Source organism: Rhagoletis pomonella, unplaced genomic scaffold (assembly GCF_013731165.1).
Source record: "Rhagoletis pomonella isolate Grant_MI unplaced genomic scaffold, Rhpom_1.0 Rhpom_scaffold_00012, whole genome shotgun sequence".
Taxonomy (NCBI): Eukaryota; Metazoa; Arthropoda; class Insecta; order Diptera; family Tephritidae; genus Rhagoletis; species Rhagoletis pomonella.
In genome coordinates this window covers 8,279,306-8,296,617 of record NW_023458566.1, presented here as the reverse complement: position 1 = coordinate 8,296,617, position 17,312 = coordinate 8,279,306, and the positions used below count along the sequence as shown (strand labels likewise).

General features: G+C 36.6%; 1 protein-coding gene across 1 annotated transcript; it reads left to right on the top strand.

Annotated features, from left to right (window-relative positions):
* The first annotated feature begins 7,667 nt into the window (after window positions 1-7,667).
* LOC118747565 (histidine-rich glycoprotein) lies at window positions 7,668-16,378 on the top strand. The gene is made up of 2 exons (XM_036481614.1): window positions 7,668-7,685; window positions 15,773-16,378. The coding sequence occupies exons 1-2, from the start codon at window positions 7,668-7,670 to the stop codon at window positions 16,115-16,117; spliced, it is 363 nt and encodes a 120-aa protein (XP_036337507.1). The 3' UTR covers window positions 16,118-16,378.
* Window positions 16,379-17,312: the final 934 nt, after the last annotated feature.

The following is a 17,312-nucleotide window of genomic DNA, read 5'->3' as shown; positions in this document are numbered from 1 at the left end:
AATACCGGCACGAATAAATGCTTGATAACAAAAAAAAATTAAAATATAAGAAAAAACTCACTAGGAACTGCGTGAAACCGAAGCATTCCTTTTTTCTATAGCTCAAACAAGAAATAATAATGTTATTACATAATACAATACCTGCAATACGCAGTTATGTCTATGTACATACAAACCTTCTGTTGAAAATGACAACGAAATCATTCTAAGCCGATTAGCTTGACAAGTCATGCTTGTATACCCATGTTTTATAGATACATACATATGTACATATGCGAGTGCCTATGTATGTATATGCATACACCTACTTACAAATATGTCTATGTACGCGGATGTGAATATTCCGCATTTTTTTATATAAATGCTTTGCCAATTATTGTCCTACACTTTATTCACTTAAAAATATACGACCGTTAACTGTGTGTTTTCGTAAAGACCAAACAAAATGTACAAAATTGTAAGTGAACAAGAATTTTCTTAAGCAATTAAAATATCCTTATAACTTATTGTTAATATTCAATACAAAATTGCCTTCCTTTGTTCCCACAGTTCGTTGCCGTCATCTTAGCTTGCATCGCCTACGCCAGCGCTGGCATCTTGGCAGCTGCACCAGTTGCTCCATCCGCTGTGGTCTACACTTCGCCCGCCGAGCTGCCCGGTGCTAGTGGCTATGAATACCAGCATACCATACAAACTGCGGATTACGTAAATCATGCTTCGGTAGTGAAGCCATTGAATGGTTTTGTGAATGCACCAGCGGTTCTTCGCACTGTCTATAATTCGCCATTGGCTGTAGCACCAGCGTGGTGAAGAAGGAAAGGATTTATTGATTAGGGTAACTGGCGTGTGAATAAAATAAAAAAATAAAAATTACATAAATACATTGAGAAATTTTGTATAAATAGTTGACACCATAATATCTTGGCCAAGTTCAGCTTAGAACGCTAGTCGATTCGTTTTCTTTGCCAACTGCCACCAATTACAAATACCAAGTGAATTCTAGTGCCATTTTCCTCGCTAGTACATATCGCTTTCAGTGCTGTTGAATTTCCACCCATTCGGAGGGCATCATCTAATAACCGCAGCCACAGTTTCATCGTCCATCGTGTCCGGTGCTCACCGATCGACTGATCGTGGAGAAGAATTTCCCCCTTGACATCTTCAGTAAGACTAACTTCCTTATCCAATTATCGGGCGCTATTGGTTAGCACATTGAGCTTCTCGCCATTCGGTCATCGCCCCATTCGGTGTACGTAGCATGCCTTCCTTCAGCACCTTTCAAAGCAACTCCACCCTTGGCAAATTTAGTAAATTTACTGCCTTTGATCTCTTGTGCTATATTAGGACCTCAATTGTTCCGCTCAAGGAAGGGAATTCCGTTTGTATTTACTAGAGAGCTCTCCCAAGGCCGCGTGTTTATAATCATCCAAATATGCTCTTTCTAATCTAGTTCTATGTTGCACGAGGCAAACGGAAACCGAAGGGTTAAATCTGACTGTGGAAGGTTTAGTCAATCCGAGAAAAATCGAATGGGCGCTACATACCTTCTCGGAGCTTAAATCGCCGGGCATCGATGGTATTTTCCCAGTCATGCTTCGAAAAGCTCGAAACAAAATTCTAGAATACCTGTGTGAGTTATTTGTAGGCAGCGTTAGGCAAAATTACATACCTACATAATGGAGGGCAGCACGGGTTGTCTTCCTACCAAAAGCAGGTAAAGGCAGTCAAGTATCTTCTTCTTCTTTATTGGCGCTGTAACCGCCTAGGCGCCAGTCATTTCTCTTCCGTGCCAATTGGAAATGCCAGTTAAAGCCAAGTCCTTCTCTAACTGGCCTTTCCAACGCAGAGGAAGCCTTCCTCTGTTACCAGCATCGCGGCCCGCGTTGAATACTTTCAGAGCAGGAGCGTTTCTGTCGATTCGAACGACATGGCCAAGCCAGCGGAGCCGCTGAATTTTAATTTGCTGCACTATGTCAATATCGTTGTAAAGCTCATACAGCTCATCGTTGAATTGTCTGCGATATTCGCCATCGCCAACGCGTAAAGGTCCGTCAATTTTTCTCTCGAAACAAAATAGATATACACATCAAATAAAATTTTGATGGGAGACAACTCTCGAAAGCTCAGCACGCTAAAGCTCAGCTCACAATGTTGTTATACAGATAGAAGGAGGCTTGAAAAATGAACAATATGCTTTAGGAGTGTTTCTTAACATAGCGGAAGTGTTTAATATCGTCCCGAAACAAGCTCTAATAGAGGGGATCACCTCGATAGGGGCACATCCTACTATTCGGGCTTGAATAAGCAACAAGTTACGCTGTACAAAGATCTCGGCGCAATTTGGCTCAAATGAGGTGACGCAAGACGTACATAGAAGCACATCACAGGGAGGGGTGCTATCTCCACTTCTATGAACGTTTGTGGTTAGTAGATTACTGACGAACATGAGCAGCGCGATATGCATGTGCTTTGGTCAATAGAGCTTTTTACCATGAGGCAAAGCAGGGGAGCTTTTTTTTTTTGTCAGACTTTTGTGCCGGAATAAACAAAACCTTTCAAATTATCTATCCAAACGTCTTTCGATTGTTTAACAAAATGCCCTTTCAACTATCTTAGACAAAATGCCTTTTTAGTGGAGATAATTTCCGGAAAACTGCCAGCATCCGTACCAAAAATGCTGAGTTTACTCAGATGATAGTAGTGGCAGTAATATTCGCGTTAAGCCTTGTAAATTTATAAGCCCATGCTGAGCTTATAGAAGCTTTAAGATAGAAAGCATTCATCAGCAGTCAGTTGGGAAACGAGAAGTAAAGTTTCATAAAATTCCAACTGATTACAATTCCGTTTTGTATGTTTAAATATATGTTGTTGTTGTATATAAGTGCCAAACGTCCATTACTAATTCATACAAAAAAAAAATTGGTTGCATTTGCATAAACAAAACTCCCGAATTTTTGTTTTTTATATAAATGCATGCCGGCTATTTGCGAAGTTAAAATAACACAAAAAAAAATATATATTAACTCCATTGTTTCTTGCAACATTTGCGCATGTGACTGCTGTACGACTGCTGCTGTATGTAATCCAGGTGGCGGCAATTTTAACTGCCACACTGCCGCCACGCTAGGCTCCAAACTGACTGTAACAAATCTACAATTTAGCCGCCGCCAACTAAAGCGTTTAAACCCAGTAGCCTACTGAGCAACTGCGCTTATTATCCTACATACAAATTGTTTGTGTGTTTATTATTTGTGGTTGGTGATTTCTATTTCTGCCTCTAAAGCCATCCACTTGCGTCTAATTGTTTTTATATACTCTAGAAAAAAATTCAAAAAAAAAAACGAAAAATTTACAAATCAACGGCCAAAAATTTTTATGATCAAATGCTTTCGACTTGTTCTGCGCATTCGTTGCACATCGCTTGCATTTGTTGCATGCTTACACACAACGCTTTGTTGCTATTTGCTTGCTACATATTTCGCTGATATTTTTTTCGCTAAGCATTTTGTTAGCTGATCGCTCATTTCCTGGAGCAGATAAACGTTTTGGTATTAATTGAATTGACTTGAGGTGGTTAAAGTAGTTGAGAGAGAGTGCAGTTGAAGGTTTCGATCGTTTTGTTGCATGTAAATACTTCAAATAAGCTACCAGCATTTTTTTTTTTTTAAGATACTATAATTTTATGTATTTAGCTCGGTTTATTGCCAGTGCGCTCAAAATGACTAATTCCAAGCAGAGGTGGGTGTTGGCTGCAGTCGCTAATGGGGGATTTTATTTACATATTCGCTGCCAGAAGCTGTATTGCAGTTATTTTATTGGTCAGGTGATGTAGCGAATTAGACAAACAGATTTAGTTGGATAGGCGGGCGGGTAGTAAACTGCTAAACGAGCAATAATATTTTATGATATGAAACTGGAAACCCATTGGCATTTGTCATAAAGATGCAAGGGAAACGAAAAATAATTCTGCACTTAAGTATTTTTATGAGACAACTACCAAATGACTTTCACTAATTAATGCTATACAAGAATTAAGATTACAAAGAGACCAAAAGGCATGAACACTAGCGGCAGTTGCGCCTCTGGTTGAACGAAGTTCCAGCACATCTACACTTAGCTATGGAAATTAGACCGTTATAAAAACAATAACAGAGCAAAAAATATATAAAAAACACTTTTTGAAGCTTTTTATGGACATAGATTAACATTTAAGGAATTAAAGGACATTTCGCTCTTGAGAAGGTAAAGCCTTACCATTTTTCAAAGAAAATTTTCTTCATGCCGAATTTCCACTAGGCATTATAATGGCAAAAAATTTACGCCATTTAAAAAATGCCATTTGGAAACAGACATAATAACTATTTTTATGAAAGTAATGACACGGGTATTTTTTAATGCCCAACATTTTCATTAAAAATGTTGTCAATTAATGCTTCGTGGCAATAAAGAACTTATGCCGAATTTGCACTGGGCATTGAAATGACAAAAAATTTGTGGCATTTAAAAGTGCCATGTGGAAATGAATTTAATGACTATTTTTAATGTTATGACACGAATGTTTTTCAATGCCAACTTTGTCATTACAATTTTTGCCATGTAATGCATAGTGGAAACTCAGCATTACACTTATAGTCACATACATCACATACAGGCGAGCACACTACAGTGGTATACTAACGGCTCTAAAACGCCTTAGGGGATTAGAACAGGCGTGTATAGCCCCTGGCTGAAGCTTTCGGTGCCCCTGGAAACCTTCCCTAGCATCTTTCCATCATTCTCTGTGAGATTGACACTCGAAGAAATTATCGAAGCGATAGGCTACTTAATGCGAGTGATAGTCAGGCGGCCCTTGAGGCTCATTCGAGATAAACTCGTCTTTAGTTTTGGAGTGCGTAAAGAGGCTTAATCCTCTGACTGAGGTTAATGATATTCAACTCATTTGGCACATGGTGGTCGAGAGAAATGAGGAAGCTGATCAGTTGGCCAGAGTGGTCAATGGCTCGACCCCGATTAGACCCGAGCCCTTCCTTGCAGTGCGACTCAACACCATAATGGAAATGCTCAGAAAGGAAAAGACCAAACTGAGAGAACAGTCGCAGTGCTATAACTAACAATCTATCTTATACTTAGTGGAAATTCAGCACTAGAAATGAAGCACATCTCACGCCCGGCGGCTATGTTAATAAGAAGAACTGCCAAATCTCGGATAGCGAACAGCCACAAGTAGACACTTGTACCCATAAAAGGTAATGCCATCAGGCCTTACTTCTTCAAGAACGACGAAGCAGACTCCGAAACCGTAAATTCTGATCGCTCTTTTTACTATGATTAATACCGTTTTCTGTTCTGAAATTTTATATTTCAGCCTAGCCGAAATATGATTTCAACAATGCGAGGCCACATGCCACACAACGCAGCCAGTAATGCTTCTTTTTAACGGAAAATTCCAAGAATGCGTAATTTCGTGATTCAGTCTTGTGGCTTGGTGGTTCAAAAATGCATGTGAAAAAGTAAAGTCGGAATTTTTATGCTCTTACCCCCTAGGATTGTTATATATCAAAAACTATTTAGAAGTTTCTCAAAGCGTTCAAAAGTTTTGCATTCTTCAGAAGATTCCCAATAATAATACCCAGATATTTATTTAACCAATTTTTCATAGTAACTATATTTTATATGTCCGCCAAAACCACGAGAAAATGCAATTGGGGAATGAATAAAAGTATTAAAAAATTGTTAAATAAACAATTGGGTATTGTTACTGGAAACCTCTTGAAGAGAACCACAGTTTTCCGAATCGAGAGATATTCTGCCTTATTCTGAGTTTCGCCTGAAAAAAAATTCACCCGAATATTTGTCAACCGCCCATAGTAAAACCATGGAAACCAAAAGTGAAAAGAGTGAACCGGTTCGGGGAAAATTAAACCCATGATAAGGCTGATTGATTTGCAAGAATTCTATAACATTTCTACGAAGAGTTGTTTTTCCCCAAAAAAAAATATAGAAGTTTATTTTTTTCGATATAGAACAACCCTAGGTGAGAGCATTAAAATCCCGTATTTACTTATTTTGGACCATCCTAATGTGCATTCATCGAAAATATATCAGACCATTTTTGGGCACTTAAATAATTCAAACAAGATCACTTGGGCATCCTTCAACTTCTTGTCGTAAAGTTCATCTCTTGCATGGCATTCAGTGAATAGTGGTCATCCGCATAGCAAATATTGTGGGCAGAAAATTTACAAGCAACATAGCCATTCCTTGACATTTTCACTTGAGTACGTGTTTACAAATACACATACCATATGTTTTTCCCAACTTTTGACACGAGTACCTCGTTTATGCACACAACCAACCAAGGACCATTACGGAAAACAAGAACAAGTATGTAGCAGAGAAACTAAAGCAGAGCTCATGCAAATTGTTATTACAAAAACCACCGTCGAGGTTTTGATTTATATTTCTTTATTGATCTACATTCTTTTTTAATACGAGTATTACACAGAATGCACTTTAAGTTAACTAATATAATCGAAAAAAAGTGGATACAGGGTGCTTCAGGGGTAATGCAAATATTTTTCAGCAATTATTTGTGAAATGTTATGGTTTTTTTTCAGAAAATTGGTACTTCAAGCTTTTGCAAGCTTAGTCATGGAGCAGAAATTCGAAGAAACTGGGTCGTTCGGCTGAAAATATTACTGCTGTCGAAAGTGTAGACCAGGCCGCGACAACCTAAATTCGAGGCGGTAACGCTGTTACGGTCAACGGTGAACGTTATCTTGACATGATAACAAACCTTATATGGCCTGAATTAGATGAACTTGTCTTAGACAATATGTGATTTCAACAGGACGGGGCCACTTGCCATACAGCGTCGGAAACAATGAACGTATTGTGAACGAAATCTCCAGAACGCATTACCTCACGAAACAACGAGGTCAAATGGCCTCCGACATCCAATAATTTGACACCTTTGGACTTCTTTCTCTGGGGCTACGTGAAAAGTAAAAAGTGTTCTAAGGCCGAGACGATTCCAGAGCTGAAGAACGAAATCATCCACGTTATAAATGATATACAACCGGAACTATGGCAAAAAATTATGAAAAATTCTTATTTGCGCAACCTGTGTTACCAGAGGAGTCGTGATGGCCATTTGGCGGTTATTTTATTTCATGCATTAGTTCTATAGACTAAAAACCATGATGAAATTAAAAAAATCATTTCAACAAATTTTGTTGTGTTTTATTTATATAAGAAAATCTGCAATCTTATTGAATCACCCTGTATATGAGATTCAGCGGCTGCCTTTCAGAACTCATGCTTCATTGAAGACAGTAGCACGGAGGTGACTTAAGTTGCAATATAAATTATAATAAAGATTTTAAAAGTACAATTAGCTTCTTTAGAAGTCCGCGATCCCAAAGATCTTTATTGTTATAGATTATAATTCTATCCAATTTACTACTATACTTTTTGATTCAAAAACAGGGGTATATTTTTTCCATTTTGGACAATTATAAGGTGTGGGAGAATTAAAGTTCCACCTAATATACATACATGTCAAAGAAATTGAACAGCGGAACACTCAAACCCTAACTGCTTCTGCTTTTTCTGAAGAAAACCACACTAGCTTTAATATAATTTACAGACAGTCCACACTGTACTATATGACAAGCACCGATCAAGTAAGTCCCTTTCCCACAGTTGAAATACAAAAACCCGTAACTAACTAAAAATCCGAAATTCACTTTTTGATTGATTATGATGCATTTCATCGCAATAAAAAATTTTAATTAGTTACGGCTTTTTTGCATTTCAGCGACGATGTGTTAACCAAGATAAACCTTAACATACAACCCTCAAGAAAAATCTGAAGAAATATTTTTCATTATTTCAGTTGCTTAAACGTAATTTTATTTGAATTTACAGGTTTTCTTGAGAACTGTATACTTTGCTTAACCTTTCAATAGCATTTTTTAGTTCCCAAAAACTTGCGTCGATTTTTGGCAATTTTTTATTTTTTTTTTTTTTTGTTGAAGGTGTTGCCCATTTGCTCCATAAAAAAAACATATGTATTCGACCATTCATACATACAACCTTCGTATGGAAAAAACTGACTGACATCGTTAACAAAAAAATATTGCCAAAAATCAACGCGATATTTTAGCTAATTCAGATCTGCACATTATTGTACTAAATTTGAATTAGCTATAAAAATGCATAACTTTTCTAATAAATCCGATTAGAAAGTTGCAAATTATTATGTAAATTTATTTAATTTTCCTAAGTTTTGCAGAAAATTTACAGATTTTATTTGATATATTTTTTGTTGCAGTATGAACTATGTATATTATTATAAAAAATGTACGAAAAGAAATTAGGATAAAAACCTTTGACTACATTGCCAGAAAACCTTTGTATAAATACTTTTTGTCCGGTGCCGTATATACCAGGAATATGTTCGGAAAGCGTTTTCCAATTTTTTAATCTCTTCATTCATTAGATTAGCACACGAAATTAACATTTTCCATTTTCATCAAAATACACGAGATTGTCTGCTTTCGTGGAAAAGTAAATGGCGCAAAAATTGATAGTCATTTACTAAAAAGTGTTTCATAAAAGTTTCAGTGTTGCATTTAAGGTTATTGTGTCGTAAATAAAAAAGTCACTGTAATTGCCACACAGCCTTTAGGTTGATCAGGGAATCTTGAGTTCTCCGTGGTTCGAATATATGTAAACAAAAATGTCAAGAAAATTTGCATTGCGGAAGTAATTTTCTGAATTTAAGCAAAAAACCAACTAATTTATTTCAAAATTTATTTACGATATATTTTGAAAGCTTGCTTTAAAAATATTTGTTTTTAGAAGAATCATGTTTGTGTCTAGTTTTTATTTGTATTGTCTAAAATTTTACAACATTCAGCCCCACTGTGCTTTAAATGCCATCGCCGTTCGGCAGATGTTCATGAAATGATCGTGAACATAGACGTGAGCAATTATTCGTTCCACATGAGTTAATTTACAAAAGATTATGCAATAACTGATTCTACTACTCTACTTACTGTGTACATACATACATACTTGTTTACAGTGCCGTATTCAGGAGCTATGGGCCCCTAGGCTCTTTCCGTGGTGCGGACGCCCCCTGGTTGTATTAAGACAAATGGCGACCACCAAATGGGTCTCCTCCAGATTTTAGTTTTTGTAAACAAAGTTGTATACATTGCCTAACCTTACAGCTAAAACCTACGATGCGGTCTTCTATACAATCTAACAACACATGCTTTGTAAATTTTAAACCACGTTATATATTTTTTTTTTTTGCATAGAAGAATGGGTATTGAATGGAAAAAAACGTTTTGTAATTTTGCACATATGTACAGAGCCGGACAAAAGTATTGGTGCAGAGAATTTTTCGAAATGTATGCAAAATTTTTTATTTTAATTATTCTTCGCTAATTTTTTATAAAAAATATAGTTCAAACAAAACATATAACAAAAAGATTTTAAAACGAAATCTCTACCTTCGTGCAAAACTTAGGAAAATTCAATAAATTTGCAGATTTCTAATCAGATTTTTCAGAAAAATTCTTAGTAAGCAGTTTTATAGCCGATTCAATTTTAATATAACAAAGTGTAAGTTTGAAGTTGCTAAAAAACTGCGTCGATTTTTGGCAATGTTTTGGGGACGTCCGATCTTGGTTTTTTATCATAAGGTACATTATTAATGCATCTTCTACATTCGGGAAGCAATCTTTGGCGTTATATGTTTATATTTTTAGATTATTTTCTTTCTTAATTTTTCATGTGGCGCTGGCCTCCTTGTGACGCGAGCTCCTTGGCTAGCGCCTATGTAGCCTGTGCTTAAATCCGGCCCTGCTTTTATACATATAGATACATATGTAACTGCGATAAAATAGTTAAACAAAAAAGCGACTGACTACTTTTCGTTGTTATTTATTTAGTAAAGATCTTGACAAAACAAAGAACGTTATTGAACTTTTCAAAAGCTAGTTAAACGGTACATGAAGAGCGAAGACTAAAGACACGTTATAAACATACATACGAGCGATACTAACTACGTAGTTGGTTTTTGGCATAAAAAATCTAAAAAAAAGAATTAATTACAAACATTCGTTAAATATTTACTGGCAAATTTACACGCCATCAGGCAACGAGTATGGTATACACATACCTTCACTTACCTTCATACATTTTCGAGAACTAAGTCATAGCCAATGAACAATGGACAAAATCATTTGATTAGAAAAGAACAAATCTTTATACACGTCCCACGTCAAAATTACGCAAGTGAGAACTTCCGCTGCGCATTTCGGACATTTTCAAATTATGTTGTTCAGTCGCATGCGAACTGCAATTAAAATGACGCCGAACGTGGCTATGCCAAAGAAGCCAGCTACTGTTTTCTTACCAACCAACAATCAACATGGCAGCAAGAATATTAAATGAGCTGAGATAAGAAGTGCCAAGCCAACTGCCAGAACTGCCGCTGGTGCTGCCAAAGCTACTGGCTATTCCGAGTGTTGCTGCCACCGCTGCTGCTTTTGCTACAGATGAAGGTCGTCAGCAAAAGATACAAAAAATAGCAAAAATAAGATTTAAAAAAACTTTACCGGCGGCAGCAGAAATTATGTTGCAAGCTGCTATTCTTTATTTTTATAAGAATTAGTTGGTATTTTTTTAGTTTTTTTTTGCTTTTATATTTGCAAGCAAATTACAATTACCAACATTTGTATGTGTGTCTGTATAGGTTGGGCCCTGCGGGAAATTAATTGTTGCTACACAAGCGAAATGTGATTTTAAACAGATTCTAAAAATATATTATCCTTATCTTTCCTTCCTTATCTTTCCAAATCGAAAGTTCCTATTTTCTTCTTCCTACTAATTTTGCCAATGGGAAAGCTTGTGAGTGAGTGTGTGTGTGTGAGTATGTTTGCTGATTTTTCACGCTAAAAAAGCCGGAGGTATTTGAATACAATTTGGCACACAGATAGGTCTTGCATATTTTTTTTAAGAGAGTTGCCAGCTTTTTCAAAAGTAAAAATCAATTAATTAATAAGGTAAATAAAATATTACAAGAGGGCAGATGTGAAACGAAAGTGGTACCAAAATGATTTATTTTGGAAATATTTTTAAGGTGGTTGCCACCTGTTTAAAAAGTTAACATCGATTAATTGATAAGCTAAAGTAGCAACAAACCAAAGGCGTTAAGACGATTCATTACAAAAATATTTTTTATAAGGGTTGCCATCTGTTCAAAAAGTTTGAATCAATTTGGGGCACAATTTAAGTGAAAAATTTTAAAATTGGTATCAAATTATAGAGATTTGTGAAAGCTTTTTTTCATACATATTTTTAAAGAGAGCTGCCACCTTTTTAGGAATTCTAAGTCAATATAATTAAGAAGTTCAACAAAATATTTCAATTTGCGTTTCAAAGAGAAAAGTTTTGCGAAAGCTGTATATATTTATATATATTTTTGACGAGGGTTGACACCAGTTTAGTAATAAAATTGTTAAGTCAAATGAAGTTCTATTAACATTAAAATTGGGAAAGTTTGTGAGTGATTATGTGAATACGTCTACTGGTCTTTGCTTGCATAAACTTGGACGTTGGCTTATTATCTGGATTAACAAACATCATATTTCTTGAAAAGGGATGCCACCTACTTAAAAAGTTAAATTCTGCTTCAAAATATAAGTTCGTCGAAACTTTACAATATGGTTGCCAAACGAACTCGATTGAAGAAAGCTTTATTAAGAAAATATTTTTAACAGGATTGCCACCTATTTAAAAAAGGCAAATTCAATTATATTAATAGATGTATTTTAAGAAAGCTTTTCTTTGAAAGTATTTTCAGTTTATTAAATATTTTACATTTCTAAAGGCAACAGGGCTCAAAAGCTCGGTGGAATCTAGCCCAAAGACTAATACTCGCAAAAACGGAGCGGAAACTTTTTAATTTTTTTAATTTGTTTGTAATGCATTTGTTTAGCGCTTTAACTGCTCAGTCGCGACGATCATGTCATTGTCACGTATAAATATAAATAAATACAAATCACTGCCAATACAAGAACTTAAGTTTTTTATGCAATTAAACTGACATCACTAGCTTGACTACATACATAAACATTCAAGTGTAATATGTAATTGGGACAATGCAACTGGCTGCCGGCAATGGAAGTGGAAGTCGAAGTGCCGCGCAGAGACGATGTGTCAAGCCAAAGGCAATGAAGAGTTTCGAGCTGCCGGCAAAGTTGACAAAAAAAAAATACATACCAATACAACACTTATGCATGGCAGACTGGTACAAATAGCAGAAATTGCACATAAATGCATACGCTAATATTTGTTTGTGTGTTTGTTAGCAAGAATGCACATTTTAATCGCTGATTTTCTGGCGGCAACGGATGCTAAATATCTGTTAGATTTTTTTTTTTTTGGTGAATACTATCAAAACCTGCGGCGCAATGTGCAACGGTATTTGCTTAACGGCAATGAGCTCACGAGTGAATGAATGAAAGATGAGCGACTGAACATCAACTTATGGAAGAATGTACATATTTTGCAGACGGCATGATTAACGCGCAATCAAGTACATATGTAGATATGTATATGAAATACTTGGGTATACATAGATATGCACGTAATGGCGATGACTTAAATTTGTACTACAACAACTAAAACAACAATTGGTACCTTTAGCAAGTGCTTACCTACATACATATCTACAAATGCAAAGTAAGTGAAACAGCTGCCGCATCAGCATCAGCATCAGCGGCGACGGCAACGGCGACGGCAACGGCAACAATGTGGCAGCAGCAGTAATTGTTGAGGCCAATTATTGTTGCACTAACCGTTTGGTTTTCATCTATCACTTTTGTTGTTGTTGTTGTTGTTGGTGGTGCAGCTATTGCACATTGCCATTGTTACCAATGTGATGTCGATGGCTGCGTCTAAGTCTGCTGCATTAAGACACTAAGTGGCCGATGGTTTAGGTTACATACAATTGAAATACACTTTTCAACTATTAAAAGAAAAAATATATAAGAGTGTGAACTGCGAGGTGGTGGCATCAGTCGATGTTCTCATTCAAATTGCAGCGCAACGCAACGCAACCAAAAAATCAAAAAAAAAATCGAAAAAGTAATCGCAAACGTGCAAGTAGCGAAATAAAACCCGCAGTTAATTTGTAGTGAGTTGTTTTCGGGCAGCGCGGAATTAAGGATTCACGCAGGATTATTCACTGTTCGGTAGATACGCGGTTGGATGCCTGTAAAAATGTTGAAGCTGGTAAGTTGAGCAGGCAGAGAAAAGCGCAGCAAATGAAAAAGAAATTTAATGGAGTTAGTTCCTTCTGTTGTTGAAATGATTGGGGCCTTAATGGCAGTGAATGGAATGCACAACTTCGGGGCGTTCAATCGGGAATGAAACTGTAAAGATAGTGCATCCCTTTCGAAGGAGGGTTTTTGTTTTGAGACCGGTCTAGAAGTTTTGCCAAGATTCGGTTAGGTTAAAGTATTTAGGCTGCTCCTAGGGGGGACACAATTCCATTAGGTTGTACTGACTTTTCTGCTGCTACCACTAAAAGCTACTTAACTAAAAATACTAAACAAGGAAAGAAGTTAAAAAAGTCTTCAGGTCAAGCCGTGATTTTTTAAGCTTTGGATTTCCAACGGGCAATCTGTGATCAGAGTTCCTGTCAAAATTAAGGCCTAAAAAGGTCCATGATCGCCTATGATGTCGCTGGCAAGAAGTATCTTACAAAATGTTCGCTCTGTGCCCTCCAAACCGTCGTTAAATCCATCATTCCTAGTACAGTGCCCGTGAACTCTGGTAGAAATACCCTTACGTAAAAGCAATCTCGAAGGCTGCTTAGGTCATAAATTTATCTGTCGTGTAGCTTCCTGCACTAACGCCGCTATTCATCGTAATGAAATAGACCGAATGCAAAGATGCAGAGGCCGAGAGTTCCTTAAAAAATATCGACTGTGCTCTCAACGAATTGTTGAGATTATCATTAATACTTCAGCGGCTGTTGAACCTTGAATGGATTTTCTAATCTTTTGATTCAGTTAATGATGCTTTCCAATTTAGAATTCAGTTGGTAGACTAGGATTGGCTCGAATTCTGAACCAAAACCGTTCTTCACTAACCCATAATATCAGCAGGTGTGACATTGATCGTAGCATAGTGCTCTTAGTTTCATCAGGTTACATCAACCGACGCCCTCCCATAAATATTACGGCTAGACGAAATCCTGTGGTACTTTTCCAGTGTATTTCTCTCAGCCCTAATAGCTCTTTTCTGATCCCTTCTCTGATCATGTTAGGATCTAGTCCGGTGTTTGCCAAAGTGGTGCAGGTGGACTCCCAGGGATTCACGGGAGACTCGACGGTGGTCTACGTTGGCGTGAAAAAAATAGGGGGGCTTACGAGTTGTAAGTGGAGTCCACAAAAATTTATCTGGCTTCGATAGTAAAGAATAAAAGTGTTGGCTTGGCCTTGCCTAACAATGTAGCAGATAATACACTACTCAAAAACCGTAAGGGTAGAATAAAATCCAAATTTTGCGGTGACTTTTAACAGGCTTTATTTCGGTGGAAAATGGTCGTATTGAGACTTTAAAAAAGCACTTTGAAGTTTTAGCGTTCTAGTTTTCACATTTCTTGTCTAAAAATTCTAGGAGCTACGATTCTTATGTAATCCTGATAGATAACGCGGAAAAATAATTTTCAAAATTTGTTTTTTTTTTACGGTCCATCTGCGAGAAAAAAAGAATTGTTTAGCTAGACCGGCATATGGATCCGATAGGCTCTATATTTAGTTTTAATTTTCTTTTTTAAAGCCTCTCTAAATTTTTTTGAGTAGTGTATTTTAAGTCAGAGATCGCAAAAATTCCTCACTGAGGAATAAAGCTTCCATCTTATTTGAAGCCATCTAATCCATCCATCTAATATGAAAAATATAATTTTGATGGCTTTCCGAACTCTTTTTTAAGTAGGTCAGCGAATGTTACTTGTAAAAACTTGCATATTCCATCTTTCGTTCTAATCTTCACATTTTTTGGCGTATTTTGGGAATATTGTAGAAATGTAGCAGCAGGGGGTCCAAACCTGTAAAATTTTGAAAGTGGTCCACGAAAAAAAATGTTTGGGAACCTCTGATCTAGTGCAGGGAATGTAAGAGTAACGGCCGCAGACTTTTAGGCAAAGCCATCCGCGGTTTGGTGAGGTTATCTCACGGTGTCTAGAGTAGTTTTCGAAACCTGAGCCACCGTCCCAGTTTTTTTTCATCGTACAATTATGGTATGGCTGGAACTACAGAAATTTTTTAATTGCAAACGTGCCCACCTGAGAAACGCTTGCGTCGATCGGTAGACAATTTGATAGACGACCGCATGGGACTCCGCAAATCCAGTCATTGCCGCTGAAAAATTCAGCGTAAGGATCGTGGCGGGATTAGGTCTCACCTGTGATATATTTATATAACCGTTAGGCAGCGATTTTGGTCGAAATTCAGCCAAAGGAACGCTTCTGAAATGTGTATTAAAAAAAAAGTCTCTACGTGTTCAGTTGAGATTTCGGGGATAGCTCTACGAAATAACTTAATTTCATATAAATTATCGATTTTAATTGAATCCACTTTCTTTAAACTTCAACATAGGATAGAGAAATAAGCTTAATATATAGTAACTTACTATGAATAACTTTTGTTTTATTCACTAACACCTCATTTTAATTCAATTTCAGTCGCTAATACTTTCCACACTCGTCGCCTTGGCCAGCGCACGTCCAGGCTATCTGCATGGTCACTATCCACACATTGACTACCCACTGCTGCATCATCATCATCATCACGAACCATTGCATGTGACTAAATTGGTGCATATACCAGCTGCCATTTCACATCAAAGTTCAACGGTGATCCACAGTGCGCCCATCATCAAGCCAATTGTAGTGCCAGTGCTGAAGACAATTGTGCATCCCATTGTGAAGACATATCATGCAGCGCCTATAATCAAAGCCTATCATCCCATAGCTTTTGATCCTTACCATCATCATTACGATCATCATGACTTTCATCATTACCATTGAGGGGAAAGGAAACACTTAACCACAAAAAGAAAACAAAAATATTAATAATAACAAAAGCGACTTCCATGAGGGAGATATATCCCAAGAATTCGCGCTCAATTAGGATGTGTGGAGAGGCTAATATAAATGACTAATTTTTACGAGAGCTAATCTTTCTTTAATTTTGCTATATTTTCTGTTGAACGTTGCGTGGAAACTTGTCACATTATTTCTAATAAATTTTCATAATTTCAAAATAGATGTTTGTACATATAGCACAAAATCGCTAAAAGCGAAGAAGATGTTGTTCGTTATAAATAAATAGCTTAATTGTTTATGAAAAAAACAAAAAACCAGCAGTTTATTTGTTTATAATTTTTTTATTAAGTACTTGTACCACTGAAAACATCTGCAAAGATATGAAAGTAGGTATGTAGCTTAACTTAACCTATATACATAATTAAGTCGCATATTTGAATTGTCAGTCACCGTATACCGAACGTGATACTTAGGTACTCTATCTCCTCTCAGCCACCTTTTTGTGCATATATGTATGTAAATGTAAAGACATCCAATAATAGCCGGATTGCGTTGCTTAAGCGTTGCATGTGACACTCTTGCAGCTCGAAGCTAAATGCTGGAAATAAATGTATTTACGCCTTTCACAACAAGCCGCCATACAATGGCAAGTATTACTGCAACTATTGCAACAAATCATTTGCTTGTTTGTTTGTCATTTTATATCACAAAAATTGCATATACTATTTCTACTACTTTCTGATTGTATGGGAACAAAAATAGCACAAATGCATAAGGGCAATGCACATGCAAAACATGCGTACATACATACTTGCATGCGTACGTAATATAATTTGCGGTATATTTGCTTGCTCATGGCAAATTGGTTCATTTATTATTTATTATTATTATTTACTATTATTATATAGTTTTACCTACCCAGCGCACTATACCCAAGCACTCACAAACCTTCAAATATTCGGTTATGGAATTTGGATATATGCAACATGTGAAGCAAGTTTATTGCTGCTGCATCGTCAACTTCCCTGCAGGGAAGTCATTGGGTACAACAAATTTATGTTTCGGAACTAGAATGAGTTTGACAATTTCCAACCGCTCGCAATTAGCTGGTCTCCCCATATCAACTCTATTTACGCTATGGATGCTAAACTATTTGCTAGCGTTCATTAACCAAATT